We start from the raw sequence: 26,459 nt of genomic DNA, 5'->3' as shown, positions 1-26,459 counted from the left end.
AGAGAGCCTTGGGGGACGCGTTTCAGTTGAGTTGGGACTCGCAACTCCTTTACGCGTTTCCTCCCATACCCTTGATTCCTCGGGTTCTGAGGAAGATACACCAAGACCGGGCCCAAGTCATATTGATCGCCCCGGATTGGCCAAGAAGGGTGTGGTATACAGATCTTCTCCACCTCTCCTCGTACCCTCCGCTCCGTCTCCCTCACAGGGCAGATCTCCTCTCCCAGATGGAGGGGCAGGTTCTACACCCCCACCTCCCGACCTTACACCTTCATGCCTGGAGATTGAGCGGGGCAACCTGATTTCCTTTTCTCTCCCGCACGATGTGGTGGATGTCATCTTATCGGCCAGGCGTGACTCCACCAAGTCCATTTATTCTTATAGATGGTCTAAATTTGTTGCTTGGTGCGGGGAGAAGTCCGTTGACCCTTTAAGGGCTCGTTTGTCCAATATACTTCAATTTGCACTTTCTTTGGCCCAGCAGGGTTTTGCGGTGGCAACTATCAAAGGTTATTTGTCGGCCTTATCGGCTTTCCTTTGTTTGCCGGACCAGCCCTCTTTGTTTAAATCTCCAATTGTATTACGTTTCATTAAGGGCCTTACCAATAAATTTCCTCCTACACCTTTTATTGTACCTCAATGGGACTTGAACCTTGTTCTTACGTTCTTGCTGGATTCTCCTTTTGAACCTTTACACACATGTCCCTTGAGACTTTTTATGGTGGCAATTACCTCGGCAAGGAGGGTAAGTGAGCTTCAAGCTCTTAGTTCTAAGCCCCCCTTTTTATCGATTCATGCTGAAAGAATGGTTCTCAGGACCAGGGCTGCTTTTCTGTATAAAGTGGTAACTCCTTTCCATCAGGGGCAGTCCGTTACCCTCCCTACCTTTTATCCTCCCACTCACCCATCCAAGGAGGAGGAGAGACTTCACCGCTTGGACCCTAAGAGGGCGGTGAGCTTTTACCTGGACAGGACAAGAGTGTTCAGGTTGGATGACCAGCTGTTTGTTGGATTTGCTGGCTGCAAGAAGGGGAAGGCAGTGCACAAGCGCACGCTCTCGAGATGGATTATCCTCTGCATTAAGATCTGCTACGCCCTGGCAGGTAAGGAGCCTCCAGAGGGTATAAGAGCTCACTCTACTAGAGCAAAGTCTTCTACATCTGCTTTGTCTAGGGGTGTACCTGTTGAGGACATTTGTAGAGCGGCGACTTGGGCCTCCGTCCACACTTTCGCGAAGCATTACTGCTTGGACACCGAAGTGAGGAGGCAGGGCCACTTTGCACGCGCTGTCCTCCAGGATTTTCTGGTGTAGAAGAGTGGACACCCTCCTCCGGGAGTGGGGACTGCTGTGGGACTCTATTCACAAGGTGAGGAATCCACTGGCAGATGTATCTATCAGAAGAACAAGTTACTTATCTTCAATAACGCTTTTTCTGGTAGATACAGTATCTGCCTGTGGATTCCTCACTGACCCACCCGCCTCCCCGTTGTCCACTCTTCTATACCTGAGTTATTGAAATGTAAATATTTTCTATTGTCAAAGGAAATGTTTATTACAATTTGATTTCCTGCATTAGTTTCACACTGTGTGTGTTATCTTGACATTTGTGTACTGTGTATACTGTCTATATTTCTGCTGTCATCGGTCCGTCCGTGTGCCTCGAAGGCACGGAAAACTGATGTCATCACGCCGGCGTGGGCCTATTATGGTGTCGGTGACGTCAGCGGAGTCGCGCGCGATGCCGTGCCTCTGTGACGTCGGCGCGAAGCTACAAAAGAATTTCCGAATGTTGCTGACGCAAGGGGATATTCACAAGGTGAGGAATCCACAGGCAGATACTGTATCTACCAGAAAAAGCGTTACCGAAGGTAAGTAACTTGTTCTTTAGGTGGCATCTCTGTCACCAGGAACTCATATTCCACAGTCACAAGAAGAAGATAACATAGAAGAGCGGAGAAAGCGAGAACTGAGTACCATCTGCTGACTTTTTGGTGTCAAACCCTGCCTTCCTGCACCTGTCCTGACAATTGTGACAAACTGACTCATCCTGCCGCTGTGCATCTGCCAAGAACCGTGGTGGGCTGCCAGCACTTTGCAAATTGCCAGCAATTTTCCTTGGAGTAAAGGAGCTATTCCCCTACTGCTTGCAGGCAGCAAACAGCAAAGTCTGCTACACCATTGTGTTGCTCCCCAGTCTCTTCAACACAGCAGAGAAGAGGTCATTGTGCGCTAGGAGGTCAAATCCGTCTTCCCTCCAAAGTGAGAAGATCTGCACAACACCCATACCTGGGGTCCTGGACCCCTTGCAGCAATCGAAACCTGTTTGAGTCCAATCCGGACTCCAATGACTCCACAACCGAGGAGCCGTTGAGTGACGTCCGCACCGCAGAGACCCACTTCATGAGTGGCCCAGCTATACTGTTTTTGTCCCCTCAACCGGCAAAACCGACAACTGTCAGCGCCTGTGACGCACAAACCCAGCTGACCTAACCACTTTGCACCAGAGTGCCCCAGCACAGGTGTCCAAGGACCGACTGTGCTTACTTGCTCCCAGGGCCCTCACGAACCGAGCTCTCCTTTGGGAGCTCCCGGACTTGTCCCCAATTTCCCCTCTGCAGCCAGTTTCTAGATGGCCCTGTCTTTGATTTAATATGCAAAGCCACCACCCCGACCGGCACCTCTGCACCCGGACACTCCAGGGCAGCTAAACACTAACTGCTGGTGGGTCTTTGGACCTTGACCCCCTACCACCGTAAAGCCTGAATGGGACCCCTGGAAACATTTTGCAAGTAACCGTTTGCAGTGTATGCCTTTTTTTCTCCATAGAAAAGCTTTATTGCATAAAGACGCTTTTAAGTGAAAATTTAACTTACCTATAAAAACCAATATATCAAAAAGTACTTACTTGATACTGAAGTTCTTGGTATTGAAATTTATAAAAAAATATGTTATTTTTCTAAATTGGTCTCGGAATTATTCTTGAGCGTGTCTTATTTATTACCTCTGTGAGTACAACAAATGCTTATCACTACCCTCTGATAAGCCTAAACTGCTCGCCACCACTACCACAAAAGAGAACATTTAGGTTTGTTACTTGTGCTTCTGTAAGCCAATAAGGGTTGCCTGGACTCTCTGCACAGTGCACCTCGTTTCAGTGCACTAATAAGAGAGCCAGCTTCCTACTGTTAACTTAAATGTCATCCTCCACCACCTTTTATCTTTCCATTTCCAGTGCCACAAGATGGCTACTGGCTGTATAAAATTAGAATGGATCAATGGGACTGGAGAATGGCAATGGGTTTATCTTGAGGAAGGGCTGAATCCATCACCAGTTTAATCTACATCTACCTATTCACAACATGTACAAGATGCATTGCTTGTCCCTAGGGAAGTGGTTTAGGATTCTGATTCTGCTTAGGTAGTGTTAAATGCAAGTACCCAATCCTAACTGCAAGATTTGGAAGGGGTTCCTTACGACAATGCAGCTGTCAGTGGCAGCATACATTTGATGTCCACATCTAAAAAACTTATGATGTTGAATGCTGTTATTTTGGCATTAGAGGCGTACTCTTTTTTTTTTTTTTAACTAGTTTCTGTATTTATTTTTTGAGTGCGTATCTGGGCACCCTGTGTTGAACACCGTTTGAGCAAATAGCTAAAGGCTTGTTCAGGTGAGAGCATTTCCCCTGTAGAGAACATGTTTTTCAGCAAAATAGGGTTTTCTAGTGCTGGGGTTAAACTGCTGTAAACTGTATACATCATTTGCATTAGTATAATTTTATTCTTCACAGGTTCCGACCAATAAAGGGACGTCAAGATGAATTAAAAGAAATTATTGAAAATTTCAAGAAGGAGGAAAGTTTGGATAACACCTTCAAATCTTTGACGGCAGGCGACTGGGCAAGACATTACTTTCTAAACAAAAATAAAATGCAGGAAAAACTGTTCAAGGAACATGTAAGTGTAGTTCATGATGTTGTTAAAGGCAGTGTTCCAGCTCACAATTGCATTTACAGCATGCCGAATGTGAATTAATGGAGAAAAGAAACCCACCACTCTATATTTTCATAAGTGACTCCTTTAACTTAGAATTCTCTTGGTTCAATGACAAAACATGAGTTGTGAAGCAAAGCTTAGAACAGCATCATTTTTAAATAATCATGCTTTAGAAAAATGTGAATGTTTTTCACTAAATTGATTTGACTGATAAGTAAATGTACTTTTAATTTTCCTGCACTGGATGTTAACAAGCTTGAATATTCCCTTTCGTCAGGAGCGAACCATCAATAATCAGTCTTAACATATGCTCAAATAATGATGCAACCATAGACTATATGTTTGTTGATTTCATTATGTGACCAGAACTCTGACGAGTGAGGGCAAGAGACTCAGAGCTGCAACTTTCCACAGAGGCACCAAGTCTGATTTTCTTTTGCACTTCAGACTGACATATATTGCTCTGCTATTTCTTCAGATTTTTTTTTAGTTTTTTTTTAGTTTAGTCTGGTAGTCAGTCTTTTCTTTGTGAACCTCTTCACTACCAGATGTAGGACACAAACAGTTTCTGTAGTCTACAGCCTAAAGATCTATCTTCACACTGTGTAATTCATATAGCTCGAAAAAGATCTTCGCAAAATTAAGTTTATTTTGTTCAAAACTGTGTCGAACAGCTCAAAAATCCCTAAAATGCAAAGACGTTTGACTTGTTAGAGTCTTTAAAGTTGACTCTCCAGGCTATAGCTCTGTGAGATGTGAAGCTCTGCTGTCGTCTGCAAAGGTGATAAATTCAGTCTGAATCCCATCTGAAAACCATATGCATCCGCTTCTGAGCGCCATACACCTGATTCTGTTGGCAGATCCCTAGAGAATGCCAAGATTTTCAGGCCCGTGGGCGCTATTTCGAAGGCTGTATCACTTGAGTTTTCATCAGCTAAATCTACCAAATCCAAGCATCATCTGTCAAGATTTCAAAGCGTCAACATTTGCCTCCAGGTTGTTGCCTGACAACGCCTTCTCTGTTGACAACCTAGTCCACGTACCATTCATTGTAGTCTTTTGCCCCATCCATGGCAGGCTCAACAAAGATGCTATGGATGACCACAACCTCGACAGGCTTTTCAATCACCTTCAACTACTACAAATGGTCACTTTAAGGCCCATTCTATCAACAACCACACTTGTTTTGGCTGCTTTGTTCATTCTGATGTAGAGCAACCTTTCAACAGAAAAGATTTCACTGTCAACATTATCATCCTTCTTCAATTATCCCTTCCCCACGCCCTCCCCTCTGGATTTCCTGGATCATCCTTCCTCTCTCGATCATGGACGCTAAACTGTTGACGATGGTAATGTTGATGAAGCTGGGACTCCAATACCAATTCCTCCTACTACGGAAACAAACTGTACACAATCTCGCAGCCTCAGACTTTACGTTGACTAAGATCTGCCTTTGCAGTCTCAGATATCAAAAGTGAATTGTTCTTCCTTTTGTCAGATGCATGTGGCCCATACTAACACCCTTATTCTGACTGCTTGGGCCTTCCTAACAAACAATTCCATAGATATAACCTGATGCAAAATGCTCCTGCATGTTTTGTAGCGGGTTCTAGAAGCCTAGACCCAGTTACCCATTCTGAGTCCTATACACTGGTTACCTGTTTGAAAGAGGATACTGTTTAAATTGTTAGTAATTGTCCTTCATATTATTATTGGGCTTCCTATGCATTTATGACTGAATCATTCCATGTACCTTTCTACAAAACTTCTCTATGTTCTTCTGATCACTTTCTGTTGAACATTCCCATAACAAATATAAACTGGCCTTTCATAAAAAAACAAAGACCTTACTTTTTAACTAGTATGCTTTTAGTGGTTTCGCCTCTTTCATCTTTGTGTTGAAAATTTTTATAATTTGAAGAATCTTCTGTGTACATGTGAAGAAAAATAACATGACATAATAATTTGACTTGGACAATGAGTATGGCCTGTAGCACACTCAGGCAGTTCATCTAAATGGGCTGTAAATGCATATTGTCTTCTTCATAAGTATTTCTTCCTATGGTTCTGGTTCCACCTTTTCAGGCCCACACTTTAACTGCAGTGCCTCCAGCCACTCCAGTGGGACCCTCTTTACTTTTACTGGCTCATCTGCAACCGTAGCCTGTAATTCCTGCACATCCCCAGCCAGTAACCCTGGTTGTTTCAAACCAACCTCTGGGACCACCTTATCCTCTGTTATATGCAGCTGTTTGGCTAAATAGGTTGAGAAAGACCTTCTACATGTCACTGATTGCCATGTTGATATTAGGGAAGGCTATGGTGATTATACTGACAGTGAAAACCATGATAATGCCCTTATGAGTGCTGCTCTGAAATATGAGATCTGCTTATCTGCCGAAGACCAAAGTCAAGAACCAGAGCCTATATACTATTATCTAGATGACATCCATAGGTTTCATGGCATAATTGATAGAGCCTCAAAAAAGCTGAACTTGCCAGTTTGTATGGCATAGAAAGATATTTTTCTCTTTGTCCTCAAAGGTAAATTTAGACATGCGGTTAGATCAAATCCAATTCTGGAGCAGTTGTGGGAAGAAAGTACGTTTGCATTCAGAATCCGGCAGCGGGGACAGTGTCGGTGGGACACTGGAAAAAGAAATGCAAGACTGCAGGGTCATCTTCGATATGTTTCATAAATCAAGTAAAGATTGAATTGATCATTTCTGCAGATGACTAGAGGTTGTCATGAAAAAAGCAAATGGCCACATTGATGTGATACCCTAGAAGGCCAACATCTAGAGACAATATGCAACTAAATTGTTACTTTAGCTTTTACCTCCTTGAGCTTTTCAACAGTAATGTGATTTTCTCTAGGTACGATTTGAAGCTATAACGCAAAGCATCACCTTTTTTTGAAGAAGCTTTCAGAGAATTATATGGGAGCAAGCCAAAACCAGCCCAGAGAAGGGAATTGTTGTTCTTGGTACTCATTGAAACATCATTTGATGTTTCAAATAAGTTTCTGCCAGAAGGATACAGAAACAGTGTTTAATAGATGTTTGGCTGAGATGCACTTCATTCCATCTAGATAGAGGTACAATCCAGATTCCTCAAGATTCCGATCAATGGGAAATACCTGGTAAGTCCAACATGTTGACTATGCCCTTCAAACGATCTTGGCAGATACGGAAATACTCAGTTTCCTTTGCACTCTACAACACCAGCAACATGTTCAGTCATATAGACACCAACCATTGTGTTCAAAGGGACTCCTACCTATCTCCGCCTGGTCATTTTTTGCTTTATTGGCAACAGAACTGGTATAAAACAATCCAGTAGCCTTCCTAATAAGGCAGACAATGACAGACCGGTGGCAGGAAACAAATAAGTGACTCCTTGGGTCACCTTTCACCATCTCTTCACATGCAGGTAAGGAGAAAGGTATTAGTTTTCTTTGCAACATGCACTATATCACCTCCTATGGCATGCTTTGGACACCATCCAGACTGGACAAAATATAATATTCACTACCATGCCAACCCTACACCACCAAAGAAGCAACACCATATGCATATGTATACCTTACAAATGGAAATTCTCAAACTCTTTTGAAATTTGCCATTGAATTGGTGCCAGTGAGCACAGCGCAAGGAAGGTTTCTACTTGGGGTTCTCCTCATCCCCAAGAAATCTGGTGATTGGCATCCAATATTTCTTGTAAGGACACTGAACAAATTAATTAAGCCACAGACCTTCAACATGCTCTCCTTCAGTCCATCCATTGTGAGGACTTCCCGGCATCCACCAATTTGGATATTTCCACATCCCTATGTATTTTCAACTCCAAACGTGCCTCAAATTTATGGTAAATAATAAACATTTACAGTTCAGGGCATTCTGTTTCAAAATGAAGTGTTTACCAAGTGGCAGCACATGTGCAGTGTCATGGGGTTAACTATTCCAGTAGCTGAATGATTGGCTTATCATGACCCATTCGTATCAATAGGCTGTTCCAGCAGTTCACACCACTAGACTTGTGAACAAAACTGGTCTCAGTTTCAGCCAGCAGAACTTTGCTCAAATTCCCAAATCACAAAATATGTTCCTGGAAGTATGATTCTGTATGATTATCTGAAAGAGCAGGGGAAAGAAACTCTGGCTCTAGTGTGAAAAGTATGATCAAATCATCAGATTGTGGTCCCAAAATACAAAGTTCTCTTAAGACTGATGTAATTGTGCATATAGTTAATGCCACAGTGTCAACACGGAGTACAACTGTTTTAAGAACAACTGGATAAACAGTGGTAGTTGGCATCAAGCTGTGGGCTTGAACTCGTCCTTTTAATGCCCAAAACAACACAGTTCTTTGTCTGGTGGAAATATATTAATTTCATATTCAATGGTCAGGACCTTTCCGTAGTTCAACTATAGTTTCCTCTCACCACTGTTGTTCCCTTAAAAGGGTGAGGTGCGCATCCATGGTCCCTAGAAAGGAAGAGTCTGCACATCAGTGTATTAGAGCTAAGGATGGTCTGGGTTATCTGAAGGCAATATTCTTATGCATCTCACACCAAGAATAGTCAGGATGGGACACAATACCACTTTTTGTCATATCAGAGTGCAAGGAGCTGTAGAATCACCAACAATGATGTAGAAGCTCAACAAGCAAGCTGCCCTCCTACGATACCAATCCCAGTTCTTGAACCTATGCCTCCAACCAAGGTGTGGAGCTCAAACTTTAAAACGGAGACCAGATACCAAGATGGCAGTCAGCCCATATCCTGGACCAGGGAAGAATATTGGCTTAGATTAGATTATATCTTATATAATTATATAATAAGATTATATCAAAGTGGTGTGGCTCACTGGTTAGAGGCAGTAGACCCGGGAGCAGAAGTCGGCCCGGGACCAGGGTTCAATTCCCGACGCGGCAGGGTCGTGGACCAGGCTCAGCGGACTCGACAATTCTCGCCTCTGTGCCTACTCTAACCTGGGGTCCCACTCGGCAACTCTGGGCATTAGCTTGCCTAATCTCCACAACGGCCCCATCAATGCCGGGGATGCCTGGCTCCACCTTGGGGATTCCCAGTAGGGACCATCCCACAGGGAAAGCCAGGACGGGTTCCCCAGCGGTATACAGCGCCGGGACGCCCCTTTGCTGGGGCAGCTGTGCGCTTTACAAGTATACGACATTTAACATTTCACATTCAAATGCCCCTCATGACAATGATGACTGCAGCAAAGCAGCCAATTTGTTCCCTCCTGCCAATATTGACACAGTAAATTACTTGGCCATTCTGAAAGATAGTAGTCTCAACACCTCTCTGAGTCAGAGATAACATTCCCCTCAGAACCTCCATCTGCAGAGATGACTGTGTTTGCAACAGCCATCAGAAAGGCTGCAGATGTGGAGTAAACAAAGTCTCTTCTTTTACTTATGATCCTTCAACTGGCCTCCTTGGTGCCTTGTTGTTTCAGTTTAATGAAGCACTTATGGAACCCATAAACGCAGCCTTGGTTCTCTGGTCAGACTCCTGTGTTGTGTACACAGCACAGAAACTCGTTTCAGCACAGGTTACAGGTGATGTCAATCACCAGACAAGGAGAGTAAAGTGTATCAATGGGTTGGGGACCGCCTCCCATTGGAGCATCGCCAGTTGTACCTCTATTCCATTATAGTAGGTGTGATGGGTGGAGCAGGAGGAACTAATAAAGTAACTCCCAGTAACCCATAGAAAATGAGGACAAGTGTTTGTGGCCAAGGGAAAGGCGATCTCTAATTCATCATCATCAAAGTAACTATTCTGTCTGAATTAGACCATAAAAGTGAATAATAATATCATTACATACATGAATCAGTGAATAAAAACAGAATGCATCAGCATTATTAAGATTAAAACAATAGTATTCATCAATAAGACCGAATTCAGGTTAATGCATCAGGTAAAAGATCACCAGTTCCATCCTGGACTATACATACAATAATAGAGCGCTGCGCCTTTTCGAAGATGCTATCCTCCCGCCTGACCCTGACAAGATGCTTCCACAACTGGCCCAACCCAGCGTGTGACCCTCTCGTAGGGATTATACTGTCCCTCACTGGCCTAGATCACTGGCCCCGCCCTCCCCCTTCTTCCTCCCGTCCGCCCATGAGCTTTTGTACTCTACTACTATCTAAACGCTGTTACTCACTCTCTGTCTGTCTTCCTCCTCTTTGCTTCTCTTGCTTCCTTCTCTTCTGGGCCTTGTGCCGTTGTTACAGTATTACGGTTTTTAAAGGGCCCTATGAAACATCACAACAACTCAGTGCTGCCTTTTAATGTTGACTACGCGGCCAGCCTGTCACTGGTTGTAGGCGACATGCTGTGTTTACCTTCTTACACTGAAGTTCCTTTTTAATCATAAATTGCGCGGCCAGCCCTAAATAGGGTTGTGGGCATAACACTGTGTATATCAGGCCCGTTGTTCTGTTTCTATCTCGTAAAATAAAAAAGATTTGAAGTAAAAAATAAAAAGTTTGCCAAAAATATAAGCCATCCATGCAGTTCTGACCAACACAGCACGTGAGAAAGTGCCTCTTTTGTCATGGTTAGCCCCTACTTTTTGCCTGGTTTTATGTGGGTTCGATAGTGGCACACAGGATCCCTGCCAACCAGGTCCCCTATACCAGTGCTTCTTCTCTATAATACATCCCCAATTGGTACCTTTGCCCCCCTGCAAGTTCCTAGTAAGTGGTACCCCGGGCACCTCGGGCCTGGGAGCTGAAAATTGACCCCTGGTTTCCCCCTCGCTAGGACCAGGTCACTGCCCTTGCAGCTTGCATGCCCTTGTTGGAAGAAAAACAACAAAGTAGACATAGCACCCTGCCTGGGTGCCATGCCAGCCAGTACTGCCTCTATGTATAGGTAAGTCACGCCTTTAGCAGGCCTCACTGCCTTATACCGCAAGAGAGAGCATATCTGAATGAATAGATGTGAGAAAGTGGCTCTATTTATACTGGACAATAAGGCAGTACAGTGTGTTTAGAGTCCACAAACCCCAAAGGTATAACAGAGGTTAAAGTCAGAACTGACCTTACTCTCCAAAGTGGTAGCTTGGATGAGCAGTAAGGCAGTACCAGAGGACAGTGTAAAGCATTTGTTGTACACACTCAGTCAGCAAAAGGTTTCACACACTCAAGAACTGAACTCCAGGCCAATTGTTATTATATCCTCAGAGATAGTTGTTTTATTTTTAAAACCAGCAGTTATAAAAAAATACTTTTCGAGATACGAGTACTCGCATGTAAATAATTTGCAGGGGAGCAATAAGTTTGTACACACAATAATTACAGGATAGCTAATAAGCAATACAGTTCTGAAACACACTCTAGCATTGAGCTCAATGCGTTTTTCATAGGAAAGTACTAGTTGATTACTTTATGGATTACTTTGGTAGTTCCAGGACTAGATCTTAGATTCAGTCCTGGGGTCTAAGCTGAAACCAGATTAGCAAAAACGTTTTAGTTACTGTGATGAATTTTCCTGAATATAAAGCTGTTTTAAAAGTTCACACTTAGAAACTTTTCAAGATGATTCTGACAATGTTATCCAATGGGAGGAAATTCAGGTTACAGGTAAAGTACAATCGCGTTACTTTTTTAACCCAGCACTAGTCTCCTAGGGCCAGCACTGGGGGCTTAGCTCAATACAGGTAGGTAATTGCGTTTCAGTATTTCGTACGATTTTTAAAGAATATTTGCAGTTTTCAAAAGTAGACACTAAAAGAAATTTCATAGAAAAGCAGACAATGGGTTCCTATGGAGAAAATACAGGTTGCTAGTAAACCCGCTAGGGATTACTTTTAAGGTTCAGTACTGGGCTGAAAGGTACAATACTGGCTTCTCCCCTGATCACAGGTGAGTATTTTCGAATTCGGATTTTGGCTGATTTTATAGGAATATTTTCAGTTTTCAAAACTTCATACTTAGAAAATTTTCGAGTAAAAATGGGTCAATGTTATCCAATGGCAGGTAAGTGAATTACCGGTTTCCAGGTGAGTACTTGATTGGTGAAGTTAGGGTTCTGGGCGTAGACCCAGGGTCGGGTGAGTACAGTTAGTTCAGTCCCAGCGGCACAGGGGTGGCCAGGTGCAGAGGTAGGTAGGCCCAATGTTATCCAATGAGGGAAAGGGGGCCTTCGGTTGGTGGCTGCTGGCTAGCAGGCCACGTGGCTCTGGGAGCTGGACTCCTGGTCACTTGCTCTGGGCAAGGGGGGAAGTAGGATAGGGCAAAGAGGTCACAGCCAGCGGCACTCGGGCGGCTGAGTGCAGGGTGCTTTTGAGCCGTCGGGCGCTCAATGTTATCCAATGAGGATCTTGAAAAAGGAACAACGGCTGCAGGCTCGGGGACGGTGACTCTCCAGGGGCTACCAGCACTTCAAGAGGTAAGTTGGGATCTTGGAGCACAGGTAGGTATCCCAAAGGGAGGCAAAGGGGGCGGCGGGGCGCCGGGTGCAGGGGTGTCTTTCGGGGTCGGAAAAGCTTGCCCTCGGCTGGTCGCGGTTGGGGTGGCCCCTGGTTCTGAGTCTGCAGGCGTCGGCTGGTTCGTGGAGGAGGGTCTTTGGGCACTGGACTTCGGTTCCCAGTCTCGAGAGGGTAAAGGCAGGCAGGTCCTTTGGGTGTCCCAAGGTTGCTGTCCGCGGAGGTCGCTGGGATTAGGCAGGAGCAGGTTCCAGGATCAACAGGCCGGTAGGGCTGGAGCCAAGTCAATTGTTGTTGTCCTGTTGTTAGCAGCTGCGCGGCCGGTCTTCTTCTTCTTGATCTTCTTTCTTCTTTTGATATCGGGATCTGAGGAAGGAAGGTTCGGGAGCCCCAAAATGCTAAATTTAGGGGCGTTACAGGTAGGGCAAAGGCAGGGACCAATGGGTCCCTGTCCTGGGGTGAGTACACCCCCTAGCCTGCTTCTCTCCTGTGGGAGGGGGGCAGGAGCCTAGCTGGGATTGGGCAGGACTCCCCATCCACAAGATGGCCGGAGCCCGGGGTCATGCTTCACCTCGCCTCCTCCACCTGAGGGGTGGAGTTGGCACAGGTTGGCACACCCCCTTCCTGGTGTAGTTTTTCCCGCCAGTCTTCCTGCCAGAGTGGGGGTAGGACTGGTGGGGGGCTGGTTGCTGGGTACAACAAATGGCCTGGAGAAGCTCTCAGAGGCGGTATGCCTTTGAAGCTGCCCCCTGTCCATCCTGGGGGAGGAGACATATCGCCTTGCCCAGGCTGTGCTTTGTTGCAGACCAAGGAGAGCGGGGGCTCTCCACCCAGGGGTCCAGCAACATGTCTGCTGTGTGGCAGCCTCTGCAGCCACTCAGCCCAGACGTGGATTGTAGGTTCAGGTTTTGGAGGGCATCTCTAAGATGCCCACTCGTACATGTTACATTAAATCCCATACTGGCATCAGTGCGGGTTTAATGTGCTGAGAAGTTTGATACCAAACTTGTCAGTCTTCAGTGTAGCCATTATGGTGCTGTGGAGTTCGTAATGACAACCTCCCAGCCCCATATACTCTTAAATGGCATCACTGCACTTACAGTGCCCAGGAATGGCCCTGGGTACTGTAGGGGCACAGGGCTCATGCACCTGTGCCCTCACCTCTGGCATAGGGCACCCAGCTAGAGGGGTGACTGAGGTATGCCAGGGCAGTGGGTTCTGTGGGCATGGCACATAGGTATGTGTGCCATGTCGACTCTTGTTTTAGTTCTGTACTTAGGCACTCAGCCTGCAAAGGCAGGGTGTGGGTGCCAGGGTACAGGGCCCCTGAGGGTGGCACAATCAGTGCTGCAGCCCCCAGGGGTCTTCTCTGGTCACCATGCCCTGGGTACCTCGGGTACCATTTACTAGGGGCTGACAGGGGGCCAGAGATGCCAATTGGGTTTTTTGTAACAGCATAGTTTTTAGGGAAGGAACACAGGCCCTGGGTACCTGTTGGCAGGGATCCAGGGCACACTCAGTCAAAGCACATCAGCAGTTCAGAAAAAAAGTGGGGCATACCAAGGCAAGAAAGATGGCATTTTTTCACAATAGATATGCCCCTACAGTATTTAAGTCCATTTTTAAGTGTTGTAAGTTCATAAGGCGTACATGGGCTGGAAACTCAACAACTATAGTTCCCCAGCACTGTGATGGCTTCACTGAAACCAGGAGTGTTTGGTACCAAACAACTCCTTGTAATAAATCCACTCTGATGCCAGTGTGCGATTCATTATATCATGTACTTAGAGGGAACCTCAGAGGTGCCCCCTAAAAAACCTTCCGACCCTGTTGTGGGCACAGGCTGGCCTAAGGCAGCCTGCCACACACAGAGATGTTTGTAGACACCTGGTTGGAGAGCCTCTGCTCTCTGGGACCAGAAACCATGCACATCCTGGGCAGAGGTGTCACACCTCCTCCCCAAGGATGTCCCAGTGCTCTAAGGGGAAGCTTCAAAGACCTGCTGCCTATGTAATGCTCCCCCCCCGCCTCATCTGCTAGCAGCAGATGGCAGCTCCCGGTATACACCACCTCTTTCAGCAGAAAAACATAGGAGAATACGAGGTGTGCCCACCTTTGCCAACTCCACCCCTAAGGTGGGAGGGGGCGAGTGAAGCACATCTTTCAATCCCTGCCATCTTGAAGATAGACTGACCCCTCCATTCAGGGTTAGGTCTATGCCTACTCTCACAGGAGGGTGGCATAATGGAGGGTGTAATCACACCAGGTAAGGTGCCCATTGGCCCTACCTGCTACTCCCCTAAAACGCCTCTAAATTTAGTAATTAGATGACTCCCCCACACCTAGAAACTAGATCTGCAACAACCCAAGAAGACATCCCTGCAGAGAAAACTGAAGACAATGACTGCCTTGACCCCGGCCCTACTGGCCTGTCTCCAGCTTCGACGAACATGCAACCAGTCTTACAGCCAGCAATTTCTGAAAACCCTTGAATGATTGCTGCCTTCGGAAAAGACTCCAATCTCCTGTGGACAGCGGACCTGTCCAGAAGAAATGTACTCCAAGGGTTCTGGATCCAGCTGGAACCGCGATACCTACCCACTCTGCACCTGACGCCCATGGCCAGAGTCCAAGTGACACAACTTCCCAATGAAGTCTGAGTTGCGATCCTGCCCTAGAGTCCAGCCTTTGCAGACCACTCCTGACCTCCATGACGATGCCTGCAGCCTGAATCCAGAGGCTCCCCCTTACCCGAATCGGCTCTGGTAAGAAGACTCAGACGTTGTAAGGCACCCCTGCACGGAATCCCCTGGGCCTTGCTGCGTTGAATAGACAGTGCTCCTGCAGCCCCCTACATCTTTACTTACCTCTGCTGTCGTCGGTCTCCCTCTTGCAACCTCCGGTGCAACGCCTACAGCCTGTTTGTCAAAAGAAGAAAGAAACTCCATTGAAAGCATTGGGCGCCCGACGCTGATTTTGCAGCCTGCTGGCCTTATGCCACGAGTGTATGCTTGGGAATGCTTTGTGGCCCCTCCTGTGATTGTACTAACCCCCACAGCGTGGTCCCTGCAACCAATTTACCTACCTGCAAGTAGTGTGGCTCTGAGCCTCCCCTGTCTACATTGAAATGCTTTGGGAAGAACTTCGATTTTGACTTCTGTATCCGGCCTCCCCTGTGCAGTTTTGGTACTAACCTGACCCTTGTCCACTGCTGACCTTTGGTCCAGTAGACTGGCGCTGTAAGTGCGATACCTGTTTAACCGCAATATTGTTTTCCCCGTAGGATAACATTGAAAGGTTCAGAAATTGTTCTAAGTGTCGACTTTTGAAAGTGGAAAGTATGTTTAGTTAAAAATGTACCTCCCTCATTGCGAAGGTCTTGGTCTTAAAATAAAATGCAAACAAAAGTTTATTTTTCTAAAATAGGTATTGATCTCCTTTTTGAGCCGTGTGTCCATTAGTGATCAATGTTGTGCAATAAATGTCTTACACTCCTCTGTGTTAGGCCTAAGGCTGCCCGCCCACACTACCACTAATAGCGAACTTTGAGTTTTACATTGCGCCCTGTACACTTTTGGGGAACCTCTGGACTGTGCGCCGTATAACCACCTAGTAGTATGCCATGTACAGAGACCGCTTCCTTCAAAGCACATAACTTGTAGAGCACCAACATACTAACTTGAAAACAACAAATCACAATGAAGTACATTACATTCAGAGCTAACTAGCCCAAAAAGTATAAGATGTTCATAAAAAATATCAAACAATAATAAAGTGCATACTTCATAATGGATCAGGCCAGCCCTGAACTCGAATGAAGTGTCTTCTGCAACCTCAGTGATGCAGCCACAAAACATGCACCAACATAGTGTATAAACATCTGTAAGTAACCTAAGGTGCATAAGAGCGGGCTAGCCCTGGACAAAATTTCAGCAGAGTAATAAAAAAGTTCTACGAGGGACATCATAAAAACCACAGAAAAACATAAAATGCATAAGGTCCTGTGTAGAGAAATTCACATGTGCAAGGCCCCAATGGACATTCCAGGTGTCAGTCCTAGAAAAAGCCGGCAATCAGTGACATTGATTAAACCAGATTCTGGTAAGAAGAAACCAATGGTGACTATTGGGCACGTTAATCAGATAGGGTTCAACAGCTGCTTCATTTAGCATGTCCTTGCACCAAGGGCTTCTCTCTCAGCTCTTCTCCATGATGGGAAACTATTCCATGTACAAAGAATATCCGCCTTCAGAATATTAAGTGGCAAGTCCAGCAAAGCTGGTCTGCCAGCGTAACAAAGGTGTTGTATGTTTGCCAGCCGTTTAATTTACCTCCACTCTTGAAACTGCATACAGTGAACGAGTATCTACCTGTTAGTGATTTGCAGATCTCCCCCATATGATGAGCCACCTAAGCAGGGGGCGCAAAGCAATAAGATCCGACAAGAATGGCAGCCCTAACTCCTCAGGAACCCTAAAGATGGAAATATATATTGGCACTGCCAAAAGAAGGGTACAGAATCCATTGTCCTCCACTTGTAGCTACCTTAGATCTATACATTTTCCAGATATCACTGCCAACTGTGGCCACATCAGCCTATTTAGTCTGGTAAATTTTAATCAAAGCACCTGGCGATTCTGGAGGAGGAGAAAACCACCCTAATAGAGTGGGACAGGGATAATCTTTTGGATTTTATCAAAGGGGCCCAGGTGGACCGTTCATCAAAAACCACACCTAAGTATGTGTAAGTCTGAACCCTGGTAGCTTGTGGCCCTGAACATGAAAGGCCCACAACCATCACCTGAGATTTACTATAGTTGGTAGAGAGGTCGAGCCTATACATAAACGTGACAAAACTATCAAGCAGTGTCTGAAGACCCTGGGCAGTTCTCACCAGCAAGACAGTGTTGTCCGCATATAACAGCGCGGGGATCTGACAGGCACCTGGGGATTTCCTTGCCCGGTAAGAGGAGATCACCTCTGATCAGTGGGTGCTCTCAGTGGTAGAGTAACGCTTCTGCCTTGAGTCCCACAGCCTACCCCCCAACATCTCACACCACTGGCATATCCTGAGCTGAGGCCACCTTTGACTCCTGGTCGAAGTAGTACTAGCACTCCTGGTGGAGGGTGCCATTACAACCAGTGCCTCCACACCAATGAGGCAACTCTTTATAATCTGATTCTGATCAATCCTTGACCTCTGACCTTTGAACAGGTTCATCCTCTCTCAACTCTTTTGCATGATCTGCAGGACATCATTACGCTGCTCTGCCAAGGTGACTTCATTGGATCTGAAAGATGTGTATTTTCACATCCTGACCCAATCAGCGAATCACCAATATCAGCGTTTTCTGGTAACACTGCCAATTCAAGGTTTTACTCCTAAGAGTCACTACTGCTACAAAAGTGTTAAGGTTGTGCATAGCAGTAGTAGCATGCACCTGGACAGAAATGCCACACAGGCCCAAATCACCAGACCAACCCAATTGTATCGGAAACAGCATAATTCTTACCAGCATCAAGCAGGCAGAGACAACCACAGAGGTCGCAGCAGTGGAGGTGCCAACAAAGGACCTACCCCACCTATTTATTTCCGTTACTAAACCTCCCAAGAGACCACCCATCTACAAGCCTGGCATAGCCAGTTGGATTGTCAAATGCATCCAAACTTGCCTCATTAAGCCAGAGAGTTCTTCATGTTCCTCCTAGGGTACACTACACTCATAAGACAAGGGATACATTGCCTTCTTAGGCAATATTCCCACAGCTGGCACCCGCAAAACAGCTACATGGTCAACACCACACATCTTTACCTATTGTGTGGATATACTCGCATGGCAACAGGCACTAGTTGGCCATGCAGTGCTATGGACACTATGTGTGGCATCTGCACCCTCCTAGCATTAGCCACCACTGAGGGGAGAATACTGCTTTTTGGTTTATGCTACACATGTGTATCTCCAGCCACACATGCTATGAATGGAAAATGCTACTTACCCTGTAGGTGTTCATTCACAGCATGCAATGCTGTAGCTACACATGAACCGTCCCTCCTCCCCAGGTACGTATTCAGGTGATCCTAAAATAACCTGTTCCTTCAAATATACTGTTCAGTAATGCACCATAGCTTTAATCGCACTCAATACAGCCTTACACCTATAAGTTGGAGTCTGTACCCAGGTGCAATCTACCCCGAGGGGAGGAATCACGCTGCATCTAATGACTCGAAGGTTCTTTGAACAAAAACAACTTGCACACGTCCGATCCTAACACTAAATGAAGGAATATGCTAAGCATGTGAATCTAACACTATACACTACGAACAGATGCTTACCGGGTGGGTAGCATTTTCCATATAAATATATATATGAGTAGGTGGGGCAATTTATTGTTTATTATTGCAATGGAGCATCTGCTGAAGAACACCTAGGATTACGGCTAAGTAACTTTTCCTTTTGTATCAATGATTGTGGATATTTTTTTATCCATATTAATAAGCTTTTCAATTATTACACGCACTGGTTGTTAAATGCCTTTTAGGTTATTACCTAGACAGGACTAAGGAACAGAAGATCTCTATATAGCTGTTAAATCCTTTATTTGTTTAATGTGAAATGTCAAACTGTCTCTAAACAGTAAATATTTTGATAGATGGTCTGATTGAGAAAGTGTTAAACATGGGAGCCAAGCTATTGTGTAACCTCTGATATCGAATCCCACTCTAGAAGAGCTTGTGTTGTAGTACCAGAACTCGGAATATGTCCTTTGTTGTGGAGGTTGAAGAATGATTTTTTGGGCTTCAGTATGGAGAACATTCCATACGTTGTATAAGCATGAGTCCTGATTCAGACTCTTTTACTGATTTACAATTTGGCAATCTTAAAGAATAGTTTAGTCTTGGCTACCAATATATTTTTTTTTTTGCCCTTGCGTATCAGGTTCTTCAAGATGTTCTGATCATGATGACAGAGAAGGAAAAATTGCTAATCTCGAAGAATAATCATGAGCTGTGTTCCAAGCAGGCTGCTCCCAGCCTTGCTTTTTCCAGAGCCCAGAGACTCTCTGGCACCCTCTCAGGACAATATGAGACAACAAAAGGGATGTTTTGCTAACACCAACAATTATTATTATTTTTTAAAAGACACGTTCGCGTGAAAGCAGCTCTTTTTAGGTCTTGCCTAGTCAGTGCTTTCGCTGTCTCTTCGGGACATGCTGTATTCAGGATATGGGCAGTCAAAACTACCAGCTCCTCTGGTTGGTTATTTGACCTGCCTTTTTAAATTCCTTTACTTTGGTTGGTAAATACTGTTCGTCTGTCCTGCCTTTGTGTGCTTATTTCCCTCCGAGCGGACCTCACCAATTGTTTTTTTTGGTTGGCCATCTGTTGCCCCCTCCCTCGCACCCCCTCGTCATTGCTGCCATCCTTCCCACGTGCCTGACTGTGATTTTAGTTATGCCTTTATCTTTGGGATTAGGGCTTGTTTTGCTTTATCTCGCTGTTTTATTGTTGCTTTCCCTGCCTTCTTGCTCACTCCTGTTCATTCCTACCTCCCCACACACTGTCTTCCTCAGCAAGCTCTCTAGCCTCCATTTCTTCGCTTCAGCATACCATAAATTGCACCCAACATAGTTTCGATGTTTTAATGCTACATAATTCAACTTATAATTCTTATTCCTTGTGTGCTCCCTTGTGGCTTTTCCATTATATCGCACTTGTGTATCATCGCACTAACAAATCAAATATATGTAAAACTTGGATTCCCAAACTTTTTCGAACCGCAGCTCCCTTTACTAATTGCCTATTTGTTAGGGCTCCCCGTTACAATACTAATTGAGTTAGCACATTTCTTCACAACCGTCCTTTGTAAATTGGTGATTACAATGCCTACTGGTCCCCATTATGCCACAGGAGACCAGATGTTTTTTTGTTTGCAGCCAGAGACTTTAAAGTACTCAATTTACTGACTTTGAAGAATGGAAAGCTAAGTCGGCCACTTGGGACTCGAATTTGGGACCTACAGATCACCATACATTTCAAGAATAAGCACTGAATTCAATAAACAACCCACCTCTGATACATTACCACTGTCTGACAGTATGTTCTAAAACACACACAGTTAAGATGAAATAAATACATTTTGGGCAAGCTATCAGTAGAGGTTGAAAAAATGCCGCAGAGAAAGTGTGTGCACTATGATCAAAGATGCAAATAAGTATCTATAGGTTGCACAGTGAAACACGTATGGAATATACAGGAAGGATATGATAAACAAGTGAGCCTTGACTGCTTTGTCATATTTGCATGTTTGACGTTTGAAATGTTCCTTGCAATGCTTTCTTATTAAATATAAATATATTCCAGAGTCATAAAGCACATTCTTGGAATACCCTGAATCTTTCTCTTTGTAGACCCAGTTTTTTAATATTATCACTGGCCTGTCGTTGACGCACTGCATAACATTTTAGCTCCTAACCTGGGCGTGTGCTCATACTGGCATCTAGTGGCTGTACATTGCAACACACATGCAAACTTTGAAAAATGTGGAGACTTTTAAAAGTTGACCCTCTGTTTTGCCTGCTTCGAGGAGGTGTATGTTTTTGGCTCAAATCCCTGCCTGCCGATGTTTATTACGTCTAACCCATATGTGGCTATATGGGACGCCCATGTGCTACCCTTTGTATGTTCAATGGTACAAAGTAGGGCACAATTCTAGTTTGCATAATGTTGGGCAACTTTTCTGTGAAAATCACGATTTATGTTGGAAAGTAAATCCCACCACAACACTTTGTGCTGGGTTTTCACCAATTTTGTTGCACTCTAACCCAGTGCAGTGTTAGTAAACCCGGGCCAGAGTCTTTAATTTGGTACTTGTCGATATTACTAGGAAGATTTGTGATCTTACTGCATGTTAATGCAAGATTACGAAAGGACTAAAACAGACCAAATGTTGCTGTATTGCGAGAAATCAGAATGCATCGAGGAAACCAAAGAGAAGGGGCTCTTGAAGCATGAACGAAAGTTGTTTGTGCCTGGGATTGAGCGTGCTAGATTTCTGTGGACATGTTCAGACTTTTAACCGCATCAATGCGGCGGCTTTTCTCGCTGTACGCGGCAATTTCAAAATTACCGCGTTACATGACGAGCTCAGCTCGTCATGAGCGCACGGCAGGTTACGCTCATGACGAGCTGAGCTCGTCATCAGCCCCGAAGGGGTTAAGATGGTCTAAAGCATCTATACCATTTATTTATGGTTCTTTCAGTGTGCTAAATCATAATTAAAAAAATGCACAAATGTCTCAAATTTCTGAGGCGACTGGAAATTTAGTTAATTGCACCTTACTGTTTTGTATCTAAATGTGCAGTGATATTCACAGCATCATATTTGAAACATGTCTTCAAATTTCTTGCGCCAAACAACCACATCACTTCTCTTCTATAGCCATCATAAATGGTGAGGTGTGGATGAGGGCCTCTTAGTAGCAGCAGCGGTGGCAGCAACTAGCCGAGACCAATTTTTCCTGCCCCATTACCGTGTGAGGATTGTAGAGGTTAGACAAGTAGAGCATAGGCGTTAGGGAGTACCTCTGTGACCTAAACATATGTTTAGTCAGGGCGTGGCTATTTTTGCTGCAGTGGGTACCAGGGCCAAGATGTGAGAAAAGACCAGTATGCTCTCCTCTAGCTGCAGTATATTTCACAGGCTGTATGCTAAGAATTTTTTCAGTGCCTCCCTGGGTTTAGCTCTGTGCAGTCTCTTCCTCTGAAAGGAGCCAGAGAAGAGTAATTGTCACAGAGAGCAAGACAGGTTTCCAGCAGACCTGAGGCTAGAATGAAGCGACTGCATATGTTGCATTCAATAGTTTTGTGCACAGGGCTCGTCATGAGGTAGAAAAGGAAAGATGACAGAGACAGAGCAGAAGGTGATTAATAAGGACAAACAGCAGAAGAAACGAAGAAAACGAAAAGTGGAGGGCAGCAATGGAGGTGGGTTATTAAGGGGAGGGAAAAAAATGATTTCTTTTGAGTTATATAGAGCGCAAACTTCACCCGTTAGGGTAGCAGAGTGCTTTACAGTAAACAACATTAGTATACAAAAAACTAAGGGGGAGGGGGGACTCGCTACATAAGGGATAAAGGGCAAGTATGTACAATCAATATGGTTTGCGAGGGATGCCTGGAGTTGCCGGGTGGATAGTGACTAGGTACTTCAGGGGATGCACTAGTCGGAGGTAGAGCAAGGTCTCTGGAAAATTAGAAGGCAAGATTTAGGCAAGGAATTTGCCCATTAGGAAGGTTTTCGATTTTTCTAAAAGAGCCATAGAAGGGATTCTTATAATGGCGGGCGAGAGTGAGTTACATATGCTTGGTGCGGCCCCAGAGAAGGCCCGATTGTAAGTTTTCTTTTTCCGCAAACGTGCAGGTTGGAGCAAGAGGTCTCTGGTGGACCGGAAGTTTCTGGTACCTCTGGATAACACGAGTTTCTGGGCAAGATATGCAGGGGAGTTTGAGTATAATGCCTTGTGCGTGATACATGCTAATTTGAGTTGGATTCTGGCCTCTAGAGGAAGCCAATTCAGAGCTTTCAGATGAGGTGAAATGTGGTCGAAATTCCTTGAGCCTGTTAGTAGTCTGGCGTCCGCATTGAGGTAGGCTTTTAAAGGGGCCAGGGAGATCTTGGGTATGACCGAGAGGGTAGAGGAGCCATAATCTAGTCTGGAGATGACTAGTACCTGGATAGCCATTTTTAGCTCGGGAGTGTCAAGGAAGTGTTTCAATTTCCTTAGGTAGGTCAGGTGGAATATGGCTGATTTGGCCATCGAGTTAATGTGGTCCTGCATGTTCAAGTTGCAGTCAAGGGTTCTTCCGAGGAATTTAGCCGAGTCCACAATGGTTGGAGAACAGTTTAAGGCTGTGATGGCCTTAATCCATATCTGAGTCTCATGGTTGGTTTTCTGAGGTGAGATTAGTAGGAATTTTGTCTTCTTTGCGTTGAGTTTGAGTTGGTTGGAGGAGAGCCAGAGAACAGCCAATTTCAGGGCCTCATTCAGGGAAAGAATCTCCTCGAGGGAGGAGATTTTGATGTAGATATGGGTGTTGTCAGCGTAAATGTGGTAGGAGATATTTGTGGTGTGTAGTACTTCGGCAAGCGGTTCTAGGTAAAGGTTGAAGAGGTTTGGGGACAGGGTTGATCCTTGGGAGACTCCAACAATGACCGGAGAGGGGGCGGACAGGTTGCCAATAATTAAGAATCTCTGTGGCCGGTTATTGAGGAAGGACCTGAACCATTCAAGAACAGCGCCATCCATTCCCATCCTGAGTTTGAGGTGTTCGAGTAGTATTCGTGGTTGACCATGTCGAAGGTCGAGGAAAGCTCAAGGAGCATTAGTAGGCAGGTTTTGCCTTGGTCAAGGGCTTGGAGGGCATCATCAACAATGTGGAGAATGGTGGTTTCCGTGCTGTGCCCGGGCCTGATGCCGAATTGGAAGTCATCTTTTAGATGGAAGTTGGCGATATGCTGGCTTAGCTGCTGTTGCACACACTTCTCTAGAACTTTGGCTAAGCGAGCGATGCTAGAAATAGGTCTAAAGTTGTCAGAGGAGGCAGGATTAAGCAACAGTTTATTTAAGATGGGGGGACTTGGCCGGCTTTCAGAAAGTCGGGTATCGATCCCTGAAGAAGGGAAGGGAGGCATTAATTATTGTCTTCCAGCTAGGAATGATGGATTGGGCGGTGGCAGCTAGGCAGTTAGAGGGGAGTGGGTCATTAAAGTGGTTGTTCAGGTTTATGGCGGAAAAGATTTCCGAGACGGAGTGTTTGTCATAGAGTTTGAAATCAGTCCAGTGCGCTTGTTTGTTGGGTGAGGTCTGTGGGGGCGCATGGAAGGAAGTAGCAGATCTGGAAGGGGTTGAGAGTAAGTGGTGGATCTGAGTTCATTCCCTAAGGTTGTGATTTTGTCAGCAAAAAAGGAGGAGAATTCCTCAGATGATATAAGTGACTTAGGGGTTTCTTTTGAAGTTTTGGCCAGTTTGTTGGATTGGTGTTTGACCAATTCGAAGAGCTTGTGGGGTCTGTTGTTGGCATTTGTAGGAATGTGGGATTCTGTTGCAGTAACCCCCCCACTTTTTGCCAGACTACTGATGCACTTTTCCTTGATGTGCCCTGCGTCCCTGCCAATCAGGTTCCCAGGGCCTGTGTTCTTCCCCCAAAAACGAACCCAATTGGGCACTGTAAGTGCAGGGCTGCCATTAAGTTTATATGGTGCTGGGAGTTTGTCATTACGAACTCCGCAGCACCATAATGGCTGCACTGAAGACTCGGAAGTTTGGTATCAAACTTCTCAGCACATTAAACGCACACTGATGCCAGTGTGGGATTTAATGTAAAATGCACGACAGATAGCATCTTAGAGATGCCCCCTGAAACTCAACCAGCTCCTAGTGACCTGACTGAGTGGCTACCGAGGCTGCCACCACCAGACATGTTTCTGGACCACTCGTTGAGAGCTTGCTGCTCTCGGGGGCCTGAAACAATGCATCTTGGGATGAGGTGCCAAGCCTCCTCCCCCATGATGGGCAGGGTTCACGAGGCAGAAGCTTCAAAGGCATACCTCCTTTGTGAGCCTCTCCAGACCAATTGCTGTACTCAGCAACTGGTCCCCACTGGTTCTACCCCCCACCTTGGGCGGGAGAACCAGCAGGAAAAACAATTGAGGAAGAGAAGTGTGCCCACCTATGCCAACTCCACCCCTAAGGTGGGGGAGGCGAGGAGAAGCACAACCTCGAGTCCCCGCCATCTTGAGGATGGGGGGGACCCAGCCCACCAGGGGCAGGCTCCTGCCCCCCTCCCACTGGAGAGTGGCAGAATAGGGGGTGTACCCACCCCAGGGAAGGGACCCATTGGTCCCTGCCCTTTACCTACCGGTAATGCCCCTAAATTTAGTATTTAGGGGCACCCTGAACCTTCCTTCATTAGATCCAGCAACCACAAGAAAAGAATGACGAGAAGCCGTGCAGAGCTAACACTGATTTGGCCCCAGCCCCACAGGCCTGTCTCCCCTGTCTGCCCTCGAACCTGCTCCTGCGAAACGCCGGGTGTGTCCTGCGGCCAGCAACCTCAAAAACCCAGGAGGAATTGCCTGCATTCACTTTCCAAGCTGTTTGTCCCGTGAACACCGGACGGGTTTGAACTGCAACTTGTGGTGCCAGCCAGGAATACAAATCCAGCCCACTCTGCACCTATCGAGCACGGCCCGTGTTTGAGTGCACACACACCACATGGAGGGCCCTCGGCGATCCTGACCCGAGATTTGGTGACCCCTGACCTGCCTCAAGCCCCCAGACGACGCCTGCAGCCTCAAACCAGAGGACCACCCCCTACCGCGAACAGAGCGGGTAGGAACATGCTACGTCCCAAGGCACCCCTGCTCCCGACGCCCCATGGCCTTGTATGCCCATCCCAGAAGTGCCTAGCCAACCCTCTACATCCCTACTTACCCCTTGAAGTGTTGGTCGCTCCAGGAAGATCCTCGTCCCCGTGCCTGCAGTGTTTCTTTATCCCAGAGAATCTCCATTGAAATCAACAGGGCACCCGACCTCAAAACAGTACCCTGCACCCGGCTGCCCTAATGCCGCTGAGGGTGCCCCTTTGGTGCTAACTTGGTCCCCAACTTACCCTGAGCTTAACCCTAGGAGCTTTGCTCCCACAACCCTGTGGCCTGCTTGCCAGCAGCCACCAACCGGAACTCCCCTATCCTTCATAGGATAACATTGGGTCTCAACACTCTGCACCCGGCCGCCCGAGTGCCGCTGAGGGTGCAACAACAGTGCATCACTGACCCTGGGAGACCCCTGAGTCTAACCCCAGGACCCTAACTCCAAAGACCGATTACCTACCTGGAAGCCGATAACCTCTTTTTCCTCATAGAATAACATTGAAACTTTTTCTCCCAAAAAGTTTTTAAGTGTCGACTTTTGAAAACTACAAATATTCCTTAAAAATC

The 26,459-nt window shown here is 45.9% G+C and overlaps 1 protein-coding gene across 3 annotated transcripts in view; it reads left to right on the top strand.

Moving 5' to 3' along the window:
• The window catches only part of KMT5B (lysine methyltransferase 5B), a 300,700-nt gene that overhangs the window by 144,562 nt on the left and 129,679 nt on the right, over window positions 1-26,459 (top strand). For all 3 annotated transcript variants that reach the window (XM_078682852.1, XM_078682850.1, XM_078682851.1), the window contains one exon: window positions 3,793-3,958. In XM_078682852.1, coding sequence (XP_078538978.1) covers window positions 3,793-3,958 — 166 coding nt within the window. The remainder of the gene's footprint in view (window positions 1-3,792; window positions 3,959-26,459) is intronic.

Source organism: Lissotriton helveticus, chromosome 3_1 (assembly GCF_964261635.1).
Source record: "Lissotriton helveticus chromosome 3_1, aLisHel1.1, whole genome shotgun sequence".
Taxonomy (NCBI): Eukaryota; Metazoa; Chordata; class Amphibia; order Caudata; family Salamandridae; genus Lissotriton; species Lissotriton helveticus.
This window is presented reverse-complemented; position numbering and strand designations above follow the sequence as displayed.